Source organism: Phyllostomus hastatus, unplaced genomic scaffold (assembly GCF_019186645.2).
Source record: "Phyllostomus hastatus isolate PE091 unplaced genomic scaffold, TTU_PhHast_1.1 phas_contig_113, whole genome shotgun sequence".
NCBI classification, from domain to species: Eukaryota; Metazoa; Chordata; class Mammalia; order Chiroptera; family Phyllostomidae; genus Phyllostomus; species Phyllostomus hastatus.
The window spans coordinates 12,847,036-12,860,595 of NW_025333530.1; the positions used below are offsets into that span (position 1 = coordinate 12,847,036).

Below are 13,560 nucleotides of genomic sequence, written 5' to 3' on the forward strand. Positions count from 1 at the left end.
CTTAAAAAAAGCACTTTACAACTTCTCTTTAGCATGTCTAAACTGCCAGCATCACTACTCCTATGCTTTGGGGCCATTAGTAAAATAAGGGTTAGTTGAACATAATCACTGCAATACCACAACAGTTGATCTGATAACCAAGATGATATGAGGTGACTCACAGGTGGGTAACATATACAGCACAGAGACGCTGGACAAAGGGATGATTCACATCATGGGCAAGATGGAGTGGGACAGAGCAAGATTTCATTATGCTACTCAAAATGATGGGCAATTTAAAAGTTATTATTTCTGGAATTTTCCATGTAGTATTTTCAAACGTGTTGACTACATGTAACTGAAACCACAAAAAAATGAAATCCCAGATAAGAGGGGAGACTACTTTCTACATTAATGAAAAATCCAAATCAAACCATTATCCTCCATGATCCCTGGGGGTTCCACATTATTAGCTTATATTCTTCCCAAAAACAGAAAACCCAGTTAAGAAAGTGATTTTAAAAAAATAAATGTATGTTTATTAAAAAACCCAACCAAGAACAAACCCTGGGACACTGAGAAATCAATGTTTCTTCTGAAAGCCAGCAACAACAGCCAGTGTCGGCACACTTGAGACATTACAGATGCCTCAGTCCAAACATGAGGTCTCAAATATTCTTCCTCTCAAATGCTAGTGGTCAAAACTAGCATTCAAAGAGTTGCTGGTCTGTGTGGGCCTGATTATTAGCATAGACAACTGTTACAGCTGGATATCTGGCTGTCCTGTGTCTACTACCACAACCCAAACACCCCCACAGCCCCAGAAAAGTTACATGTCCTCAACACTCCACTTGTAGGCAAGTTCCTCCACCGCCTTCTTGCTGGCAAGCCTGGCAAAGCGCTTCTGTTCAAATCCATTGGATCTGTAATCAAAAAACACTAATCAGCCAGAATTCTGTACTGGACATTTATTTTTTTTAAAAAAAGAAAGGGGTTTACAACCTAATGAATTAGAAAATAGGCATGTGAAAATATTTAAGGCATATGCAATAGAATAAGAATGGCAAAATATATAATTCAGCCTTTTATTAGTACTTATTTAGATCATTTTCTCCTACTTGACAACTGTTTCAAACATTTACCACTCTCTAAAGGCCCAACTCACTCTCAGCTGATGTCTACATCTTATACCTTATCCATTTATTACCTAAACATTTAGTGAATTCTTTACATACTAGGTATACACTGTATCATGAAAATGAGTATGACACAGCACCTGTCCTGATGAACTCACAGACTAGTAGAGGAGAGTAACATTTAAACAAGTAATTAAAATAAAAAACGTAAACTATGGTAGAAGTATATATTGGGTATCACAGAAACAGAATGGAGATCTTACGCAGTTTGGGAGGGAAATGGGCAAGTATAGTCAGGAAAGGCTTCTTGGAGGTAGACCCTAAGCTAAGTCTAAAAGACAGAATTAACCAGAGGGTTGGAGGTGGGGAGAGACAGAAGTGTTGGAAGGGCATTTCCAGACAGAGTAAAGCATGAGCAATAAGAGCAAAGACACAAAAATAAGAAATAGCCTTCTATATGCAGGGATTCAAAAGCAAACTGGTATGGCTGGAGTCTAAAGTATGACAAAGGGAGTAGCACAAGACAAAGTTAGAAAGGTAGGCAGAGGCAAAATCATAATGAGCTTTGTAGACCAAAATGAAAAGCTTAGATTTCATCCAGTAGAGAGATATTTAAAGCAGGGGTATAAACTGTACTTCAAAGAGAAAACTCTGGAAGAGACCAGAGACAGAAAAGTGACTGCCATGGTACAGACAACAGATGATGAAAGCAATGACAAAGAAGAGGGAGAGAAAGAGAGAAGACATAATAGGACTTAGTGACTGACCAGGTATATAAAAACAAAGGAGAAAGAGTTAAGTTTGACCCCCAGGTTAATAACTGTAGTGACTAGATGAATGAGACTACTACTTATCAGAATAGAATACAAAAGTAGAACTTTTAGAGTAGGGGAGACTAATGAGTTGTTTTGAATACATTGTATTTAAGGTGCCTTAAGTACATATCAACAGAGGAATATAATATGCAGCCAGATATACCAGAATGAGCTGCAAATACAGATTTGGAAATCATGTACATAATGAAGGTGAAGGATATCATGTACATAATGAAGATAAGATTTGGCCAAAGAAGGCACATAAAGTAAGAACAGCTAAGGGTTATGAATGGAGCCCTGAGAAACATTTAAGCGATGTACAGAAGAAAAGCTCTTAATGGTGGCCAAGCAGAAATAATAAGAGAAAAGAATGAGGAGTAAGGTATCATAAAAGCCAATTCAGGAGTTTCAAGGAATGGACTTCAACTCCCTTCTAATATTATGCATCTCTCTGTTGTATATAAACTTCTTAAAAGGGCCTGTATTCACTATCTGTACTTCCTCATTTCTCATTCATTCCTTAACACATTAGAACCTAGTGTCACATAGTGAAACATAGTTTCACTATGTCACAGAGCTCTCTCACTTTAAGGTCATCAGTGACTTCTCTTATTGCCAAACCCAGTGATTTCTCCCTCTCCACAAATCAGTCACCAAGTCCTGCCACCTTATCCCCTAAATACTTCTCCACCTCTTCCTCTTCTCCATTCTTAGTATCACTACAGTACAGAGCTTCATCCCTGTAGCTTTATCTACTGTAACAACCTCATCTTTCTACTTCCAAACTATGTCTTTCAAATGTTTCAAATTACTGCCATAATGACTCATTCATTTAAAATAGAGAAATGGCCCTGGCTGGTGTGGCTCAGTGGACTGAATGCCAGCCTTCGAACCAAAGGGTTGCTGGTTCGATTCCATGTCAAGGCACATGACTGGGTTGCAGGCCAGGTCCCCAGCTGGGGATGTGCGAGAGACAACAGATCAATATATCTCTCACACATCAATGTTTCTCTCCCTCTTTCTCCCTCCCTTCCCCTCTCTAAAAATAAATAAATAAAATCTGTAAAAAAAAAAATAAATAAAGTAAAATAGTGAAATACTGTTAATCCTTCAATGGCTCCCCTTTGTCTCTAATGTGATAACCAAGCTCCTCAGAAATGTTTCCAAAGCCTTCTGTGACCAGGCCCTGCTTACGTTTCCAGTCCATCTCATAAAACTCCATTTCACATTTAATGCTATAATACTATGACAGTGATATGACTATATCACTATGACATTCCATATGCTTAAACGTAATCCTCTTCCTAAACTTCCTTCCTTTCCTTATCTTGACTGGTAAACAGACATCACTAAAGACTAAGCCATATTCCCCAAGGCTAAATTTACTGTTCCTCTGTGCTCCCAAAGCACCTTGAAAATTCTCTTTTAATACTTAGCAAGTAGCACTGAATTTATTTACTCTTTGTCTTTTCCTTTAGATAGAAACTGAATTCCTGGGCTCAGGGACTGTCTCTCACTAATTGTGAGACCCTGGCACTTGTATGTAGCTACTTAAAGTTATAACACGTATGCTAAGTGTCAGTGAACTAATTGGGATAACAGGCTTCCCTATTTCCTAAGGCCTTCCCTAAGGGATGAATAAGATAAGTAATAGGATTTAGGAAAAGGGAAGCTTATTATGAATGGCACCATATCCATCCTTAGAAGCATGCATGGTATTCTGGAACACCAAGGAAACTACTGCTTCTTGCCTTGGGTAGTAAGTACTTATAGAGCATGAACACTAATATGATCATATACACAAAGGACATATGAATAATAAACAAAACCCTAAAATTTTAAAAAAACAAAGTGCAAGAAAACTCACAATAGAAAGAGATTTGGACTAGAGAATTAGGAGCCCAGGGTTCCAATTCCAGCCTTATCAGGTGAGCTGAATGATTCTAGGTCAGTTGTTAAATCATCTGGGCATCAGTTTCTCTTTTAAAGAATGGGAGTTAAGACTAATTAACCTTATGGGTTTTTTGAACTGTAACATACTACAGATCTGTTCTAGAAATATTCATTTTCAGTGGGTCAAAAACAAAACTAGAAATTATGATGAAAGAATAAATAATCAGAAAGTAAGTTTGAAAAAGGGAACTAAAAGGAAAGAATGAGGAGTAGAGAAAAATTTCTGGGAGAGATGTTAGTAAATTAGACAGCAGTAAAAAACTAAGTGAGGAAGAGTTCGAACTTTTGGGTACACAAATTTAGAAAAGAGAAAAAACAATAAACTAGGATAGCAGGAAACATCTTTAGGGTTGTGGCTACAAAAATTCTACTTCTGGCTATATGGCAAATTAGCATTTGGGAAAATCTTCCTCCTATCACACAAAGGGCCAGTATGCAATCAGCTTCAAACCAAAGTAGTAAGCTAGCCTGAAACCACAGCCACCCTAAGGATACCTATGAATATGAGGAACTAGAGCCTTGAACTTGGATGGCAACTTCAGGAACAGAAGACAATGATTTAGGCCCATAAGGTAGAATGTGCTACTTTCTAGTTACAGCAGAGGAACTTGGGCAGACTAACCTTCCCTGAGATAGTAATTATTAAATATAGGCAAAATATAAAAATATAAGTATCTGAACATATTTAAACGCATGAGAGTGACCAAAAGCAGGCAGAATCAGGATGGGAATCTAAGTGTGAAAAGAGATTTGTGAGGCTTTTTGCAGATGGTACTACCCAATCTACATAGCTCATGGAGGCAGAAAAAACTATAAGTTTATTGGCTTGAGGTGTCAGTACAAAGTGTGAAGAGCAGCTGAAAATCCTGAAAAGGGATAAAACCCAAAATCTACATATAAACTGTCCCCAAATCCTTGGCTAACAGCTAAAATGTGCTTGTGCAGAGGAAACCCCATTAGACCCAATGAAAAAGCAGCAGCTAGAAATTAAAAGAACTGAGCAGAAACTTTAGCTGCTGCCCACTGCAAAGGAGCAGAGTTTGTAGTTCAAAAATAGTCAAGTTAACTGTCTGTTAAAATAAAAATCAACACACATCAGGGGAATAAAACAGAACTGAAAGTCTCTACAATGGATCATTCATAATATCCAGAACACATTAAAGAAAAGAGAGACTTCTGAACAAGATGGTAGCATAGGTTAATGTGGTAGTTGAATCCTCCCACAACCACATCCAAATTACAGCTAAACTACAAAACAACCATCATTTAGAACCACCTAAAATCTGGCTAAATGGAAGTCCTACAAGTAGGGAATTAAAGAAGTAGCCACATTCAGACTGGTAGGAGGGGCAGAGACATAGAACAGACTGGTCTCACATCCATGCATAGTGGATAAAAATCAGGAAGAAGAGCCATGGCTGCTATGGCTCAGTTGGTTGGAGTGTCATCCTATAAACCAGAAGGTCACACGTTCAATTCCAAGTCAGAGTACATACCTAGGTCACAGAATCCATCCTCAGTTGGGGTACATATGAGAGGCAACCAATCAATGTCTCTCCTTCACATCAATGTTTCTCTCCTTTCCCTTCTCTCTCCTTCCCTTCCCCTCTCTTTAAATCAATAAGTATGTCCTTGGCTAAGAATAAAAAAAATCAGAAGGAATATCTCAACTGTGGAGATCTTCCCTGAGGAGTGAGGGTTCCCAGCTCTACACCAGGCCCCCAAGCCCATGGTTCCAGTGTTAGGAAGAGAAGTCCCCACAACTTCTGGCTGTAAAAATCAGCAGGGATTGAGGCTGAGGGAGACAGAGAGCTACGGGAGTCCCAGGCAGTTCTTCTTAAAGGTCCCATGCACAAACCTACTCAAACTCACTCCCTCTGAGCTCCAGCACTGGGGAAGAAGCTTGAAAGGCACCAGAGACATATGAGGAGAAACTGAATTGTCCAGCATCAGGGCAAGAGCTGGGAGAATAGCATTCTCCTAGACAGAAGTGATGGCAGAGGCCACTATTACTTCTCTGAGCCCTCCCCGCACAGAGCCAGCAGGCAGGTGCCACATATGAGACAAACTTCATCACCCTGGCTCACACTATCTGCCCTACCCTGCCACACCCAATTTTGACACCCATCCAAGCCATTTCCAGTGGCTTTTCGATACAAAAGGCCTGTCTTAGATCATCCATCAGATTTTCCCAAAATCTTTCCAACAAGCAGCATCTGGCCTCAGCATGCCCCATACCTCTCACTAAGTGGCTACAAGCTTGGCAATAGCAGCAGCCAGCCTTGGGTCACAGCTTGGCCTCGAATGGACACTTCTGAGCCCAGCACAAGTAGGAGCCATCTGCAGACTGATCTGTAGCTCATGCCAGGTGGCCCCAGGTGGAACACAGATGGCAGCTGACCTTGGCCTACGTCTCCCAGGAGACCCCAGAGCCAGCACTACCACTGAACACCTTCAGAACCCGTTGAAGCATCATCACCCAGCCACCTCTACAAGCAATACACTCAAGGGGTGGGCTGAGCAGGCACCAGAGCCCCACTGAAGTAAGCCCTGCTCCATGGGGTGGGCCCCTGCACAGCTGATTCTCCACGAAGATTAGAGGTCAGTGGTCACATGCAGTCCTGGCAGCTGATTAGCCTAGGGGTAAATCCCTCCCATTGATGTGCCAACAGCAATAGAAGCTCAACTATAATAGGAGGGTATACATTGTCCACAGAGAAGGTTCACCTGTGGGGCCCAACCTGGGTGACTGGAGAGGCTGTGCCACTGAACCCTATAGGATACCTACTACATAAGGCCACTCTACCAAGCCCAGAAGACAAAGCAGCTCTACCTAATACACAGAAAAATACATAGGAAGGAAGCCAAAATGAAGACACAAACATGTCCCAAATGAAAAAACAAAACTCCAGAATAAGTACTAAACAAAATGGAGACAAGCAATCTACTAGATGCAGAGTTCAAAACAGTGGTTATAAGAATGCTCAATGAGCTTAGTGAGAAGCTCAATGGCATAAAAAAGGACTAGTCAGAAATGAAGAATCCAGTAACTGAAATGAATAATTTACAGGCAATCAAGGGTAGAGTAGACGAAGCTGAGGATCAAAACAGCAATTTGGAATATAAGGAAGCAAAAAAATACCCAAAGAGAACAGCACAAAGAAAAAGAATCCTCAAAAATGAAGATGGTACAAGGAAGCTCTGGGACAACTTCAAGTGTACCAACATTCACATCATTGGGGTGCCAGAAAAAAAAAGGAGAAGAGCAAGAAATTGAAAACCTATTTGAAAAAATGACAAAACTTGCCTAATTTGGTGAAGGAAATAGACACACAAGTCCAGGAAGTGCAGAATTCCCAACCAGCCAAACCCAAAGAGGCCACACTAAGAAACATCACAATTATAATGTCATAGGTTAAAGACAAAGAATCTTAAAGCAGCAGGAGAAAGGCAGCTAGTTACCTACGTGGGAGTTCCCATAAGACTGTCAGCTCATTTCTAAACAGAAACCTTACAGTACAGAAAGAGAATGCAAGAAATATTCAAAGTGATGAAAAGCAAGGATCTACAACCAGGATGACTTCCCAGCAAAGCTATCATTTAGAATGGAAGGACATACAAAGAGTTTCCCAGAATAAAAAAAGCTAAAGGAGTTCATCACCACCAAACCAGGATTATATGAAATGTTAAAGGGTCTTCTTTAAGAAGGAGGAAAAAAAAGATGAAAAAATAAGAACAATAAAATAGTAATAAATACACACCTATCAATTGAATCTAAAAAACAAAATAAACGAACATGCAGAACAAAAACATACTCATATATACAGAGAACATTTTGATGATTGCCAGATGGCATGGGGATTGGGGACATGGAGAAAAAGGTGAAGGAATTAAGAAGTATAAATTGGTAGTTACAGAACAGTCATGGGGATGTAAACTACTGTGTAGGGAGTAGTGTCATATATCCTAATAACTATGTATAGTGTTTGATGAGTGGAAGATTTATCAGGATGATCACTTAGTAAGTTATGTAATGTCTAATCACTGGGATATACACCTGAAACTAATATAATAATGTATGTCAATTGTTACTGAAAATAAAAATTATTAAAACAGGGAAAAATTCAAAATAAAAAAATAAAATGACCAAATATGCAAAGAAACAGAAAATGTGGTCAAACTCAAGAAAAAGCTATTAACAGGTGACCCAAATTTGCAATAAGCAGACAGGACTTGAGAGCACTAATTATAAATATTCTCAAGGAAGAGAAAAATGTCTCATAATGAATGAACACATGGAAAAGCTCAGCAAAGAAATATAAACTGTCAAATAGAAATTCTAGAGTTGAAAATACAATGAACTAGCTTAAATGAAAAATTCATTGTATAGGCCTAATACATTAGAGATGGCAGATGAGTCAATGAACTTGAAAATGGATCAAGAGAAATTATTCCATATTAAGAAGAGAGAAAAATTAATTAAAAAATGAACAAGACCTCAGACATCTCTTGGAGAATATTAAGTGGTAAAAAACAGTGTAATTGGAGGAAGAAAACAGTGGTTAAAAAAATAGTAACTAAAGAAAAAATAGCCAAATATTCCCAAATGTGAAAAACATAAACTCAGATCCAGAAAACTTAACAAACCCACAGCAGGATAAACACAAAGAAAACTACACCTAGGTACATCATAGTCAAATTGCTGAAAATCAAAGACAAGAAAATCTTGAAAGCTTCCAGAAAAAAATATATTACAATATGTGTGTGTGTTAATAATAAAAGAAATGAGGACTGAAGGTTGACTTCTAATCAGAAAAAATGGAGGCCAGAAATGATAAAACATCTTTAAAGGGCTGACAAAACTGTCAGAAGTCTGGTACTGTTGACCAAGGTACACTGGATACTCAGGTACTCAGAAATAGTACAATTATAACCCTATGTAGGCTATAAGTTAAGGATACATATTGTGATCCTTAGAGCAAACACCAAAACAAAATGCAGAGAGGTAAAACTAAAAAGATAATACAACAATTAAAATTGAATACTGCCCTGCCTGGTGCGGCTCAGTGGATTGAGCACCAGCCTGTGAACCAAAGGCTCGCTGGTTCAATTCCCAGTCAGGGCATATACCTGGGTTGCAGTCCAGATCTCCAGTACAAGGTGCATGAGAGGCAAACAACACTGATGTTCTCTCCCTCTCTTTCTCCCTCCCTTCCCTTTTGTCTAAAAATAAATAAATGAAATCTTTAAAAAAAACAAACAATGAGTTAAAAAAAATTGAATACTAACTTACACGGCTAAAATCCAAAACACTAACAATACCAATGTTGGCAAGGATATGGAGCAATAGGAATCCCCATTCTTTGCTGCAATGTAAAATATTACAGCCACTTTGGATGACATGTGGCAGTTTCTTATAAAGTTAAACACAGTCTCAGCATACAACCCTGCAATTGCTGAGTATTTATGCAAGTAAATCAAAAACTATGTCCACATAAAAACCTATATGCAAAAGTTTATTGCAATTTTATTCATAATCACTAAAAACTAGGAGCAACCAAGGTATCTGTAGTTCATCCATACAATGAAATACAGCTCAGTAATAAAAAGGAATAAAGTACTGATCCATGGAAGAACATTAATAAATCTTACATGCATTTTATAGGAAGTCAGGCCCAAAAGGCTACAGTGTATGATTCCATTCACATGACATTCTGGAAAAGACAAAACTACAGGTACAGAAAGAGAGCAGTAATTACAAAGGACTGGTAGAAGGGACTAAAAAGGACTTACACAAAAAATTTTAAGATGATGGATCTGTGCTATATAGTAGTAGGGTGGTATATGAATGATTCTGCATTTGTCAGACCTCAAAGAACTATACACCTTCATAAAGAGTAAACATCAATATAAGGAAACGACAAAAGAAAAAAATCACCCAGAATGTCAGGAGATCCCAGGATAGAGTGAAGACTATGACAAATGAATCTACCTATATTACAAATGTATGACATAACAGCAGTGGAAGGAGTGGGGAACAGGGAGCTGACCCTTTATATTGAATATGGTGTTCTGACTAAACTATAAGGGAAATAACAAAAGAAAATGCACATAAATGCTATACTCTGCTTGGCAAATTTGTTTCTCATTTCTGAATTTTTAAATTCTGGAACTGTTTACATGTATTTTGGGATAAGCAAAATGGAGAGTACATGGTGAGTGCCAGATTTCTAAATGTTGGAGAGGGTATTTATTATAAATAAGCAAGAAGGAAAGGTACTACTGGATTAGAGTTAGTTACATCAGTATGAACTCATATGTATGTATATACACAGATACATAAAGATAGATGAATACAGAAATAATCAGAGATATGTGGGTACATGAGGATTACTATACATGTATTACCTAGCTCTGTCTGCTAAGAGGGCTTAGAAGCAAGGACACCCAGTAACATCAATTACTTCTAGCAGTCAGATCTTGGATTCTTATACCAATTTCCACAAAAAGCAGCCAGAGTTCCTTAAAGAAATGGCTGATTCTAGGGTTGGGACACAGAAAATAGAAAATGAGCCTGGAGCATCTTACAGTATCAAAAACAAGGTACTCAAAAATAAAATGGGGGCATGAGAAAGGGACACCTGAAAGAATTCCTAATTCCCAATAGCTACAGAATGGAACAATTTAAATAAAAAAATAAATCAAATACTACTGCATTACAATCCAAAATATAAAATATACATGAGTCCATAACAATATAAATAAGATTGAGTAAATAGGGAAATGAAAAAAATCTTCCCTACAGAAAAAGTCCAAATATAAGTAGCTGTCCGCCCACTAGTCCCCTTTTGAATATAAGCTGAACTCAGTAACTCGCCTCCACAGAAGAGTACAGAAGGGGAAGAAACAATAACTTTAAAGTGGAGAAACCCATCAAACACTACCTTAACCTTGTGATTAATATAAACATTACTACTGATGTCACGTGACTAACGTACCCACTGAAGTGATGCAATGAAAAGGGCACTCCACCACTGTGGCATTCTTTCCAAAACCCCATAACCTCAGTCTAACCATGAGAAAAACATCAGAGAAACCCAATCTGAGAGTCATTCTACAAAATACCTGACCATACTCCAAAAAACTATGAAGGTTAAAAAAGCAAAAACTGAAAAGACAGATCAGAGGAGACTAAAGAGACATGACAACTAAGTGCAATGTGGTATCCTGGACTGGACCCTTAGGCAGAAAAAGGACATTTATGGAAAACCTGGTGAAAGCCAAATAAAATCTGCTACATTAATAACATACCAAGGTTGGTTTCTTAGTTTTGATAAACATATCGTGGAGATGTAATGAATGGTAGTGAAATTAAATGAGTGTATGGGAATTCTTTATACTATCTTTGCAAATTTTCCATAAATCTAAAATTATTTCAAAACACAAAGTTTATTTAAGTTTTTTTTTATTTTTTAAAGATTTTATTTACTTATTTTTAGAGAGAGAAGGGAGGGGGAGAGAGAGAGAGAGAGAGAGAGAAGAAACATCAATGTACGGTTGCTGGGGGTCATGGCCTGCAACCCAGGCATGTGCCCTGACTGAGAATCGAACCTGCAACACTTTGGTTCGCAGCCCGCGCTCAATCCACTGAGCTATGCCAGCCAGAGCTAAATTTTTTTTCAAAACACTGCAGATACATATTTCCTTCAAGTGCAAATGGACTATCCACCAAGGTAAACTATATATTGGGCCATAAAAGATCAAAATATTACAGAGCATATTCTCTGACCTCAGTGGAATTAAATTGGAAATCCATAACAGCAAGATATTTAGAAAAGTCTGAATATTTGTAATTAAACAATGCTCTCCTAAGTAACTCATGAATCAAAGAATGAACCAAAAGAAAAATTAGAATTATTTTGAACAAAATCCAACCTACATGCCTGAAAAAAAGTCTCAGCAAACTAGGAATAGAAAGGAACTTTCTTAACTCAATAAAAGGAATCTGTAAAAAAGCTATAGCTTAAAACAGATATAATGGTAAAAAACTGAATGTTTTCCTTCCAAGATTAGGAACAATGCAGAGTTTTCTTTTTCTCTAAGATTAGGAACGAGGCTCTTCTTACTATTTTTATTCTACATCTGCACTGGAAGTTCTGGCTAGTGCAGTAAGACAAGAAACAGAAACAAAAGGCATATGGGTTGGAAACGAAGATGTAAAATTGTATTCATACAGGACATGATCCTCTAAGTACAAAATCTTATGGAATCTACAAAAAGGCTATTGTGCTTTACTTCAAAGAAAACAGCTTGATCATATTTGTTGCCAAATTTGAACTCTCAAGTATAAATTAGAATTTTGAAAAATTTGTATCCATCACCACAAACTCTTTAGTGTCCTATTACTTAAAGATTTTTGTGATGAGATGAGAGGCAATGTTAACAAATCATCATTTGATATTGTATAATGAAATATGTCAATATTTGGAAGGTCTGAAAAACCAGCAAAATAGTATTTTCCAAATGAGTAGTGCACAATGTTATAAAATCATGAAGGTGTGAAATATCCACCCCAAAGTAGGGGAGGGGGGAATCCTAATAGATTTTAATGTAACAGTATTAAAAGTCTTTTTGATATAGTTTTAATTTTCTAAAAATTTATTTATTTTTAAAGAGAGGGGGAGGGAAAGAGAAAGAGAGGGAAAGAAACATCAATGTGTGAGAGAAACATCAATCTGTTGCCTCTTGCACACACCCCAATCGAGGACCCAGGCATGTGCTCCCACCAGAAACTGAACAGGTGACCTTTCGCTTTGTGGGGCGACGCCCAACCAACTAAGCCACACCAGTCAGGGCTTGGTATAGTTTTAGATTCCACATTACAAATAACCTTTGAGAAACTGGAGTTTTTGTGCATATCAAAAAATATAATACCTTCTTGTTTTCTAATCACCTCTATATAAGGCTGAATTTTCTTCCTATACTTCAACTAAATATATTACAACAGACTAAATGCAGAATCCTGTCTATTATTAAGCCAGACATGAATGAGATTTTCAAAATGTAAACCAATTCCTTGCCCTAACCAGTGTGGCTCAGTTAGTTGGGCATCATCCTGTAAAATGAGGGGTTGCTGGTTCAATTCCCAGTCAGGGCACATGACTGCACTGAGGGTGTGGTCCCAGGTCAGGGCACATGTAAGAGGCAACCAAACAATGTTTCTCTCTCACATTCTCCCTCTCCCTGATGGTTCTCTCCTCTCTTTCTCCCTCCCTTCCCTTCTCTCTAGAAATAAAATAAATGAAATCTTTTTTAAAAATGTAAACTAATTCAATTCTTCTATTTTTTGTTTGAAAAATATAATTATTTTTCTTTAAAAATATGGTCATTATGCTAATATGATGGCTTCATCACTTTTTAATGAATTAATAAATGCTTTTTAGACTTCTCAGTTTAATTTTAAATGTGATAAGTATTAAAAATATTAATAGATAACCAACACAAACAAAGGTTTTTCAAGGTCTTAAATAATTTTTAAGAATGTAAAAGGGTCTTGAGATCAAAAAGTTTGAGAATCACTGTTTTAGATGTTTAAACAACAATGTCCTTCAGTAGGCAAAAGGAGGTGGGATCCAACATGTAAGTAGAGGGGCTGACTTTGAATAGATGCACACATA

At 37.6% G+C, this 13,560-nt stretch overlaps 1 protein-coding gene across 1 annotated transcript in view; it reads right to left on the reverse strand.

Annotated features, from left to right (window-relative positions):
• Nucleotides 1-495: 495 nt before the first annotated feature.
• Nucleotides 496-13,560, reverse strand: part of BUD13 (BUD13 homolog) — a 33,156-nt gene continuing 20,091 nt past the window's right edge. Inside the window, exon 10 of the mRNA XM_045838739.1 lies at nt 496-902. Within this exon, the coding sequence (XP_045694695.1) occupies nt 809-902 (94 nt within the window). The 3' untranslated portion in view covers nt 496-808. The remainder of the gene's footprint in view (nt 903-13,560) is intronic.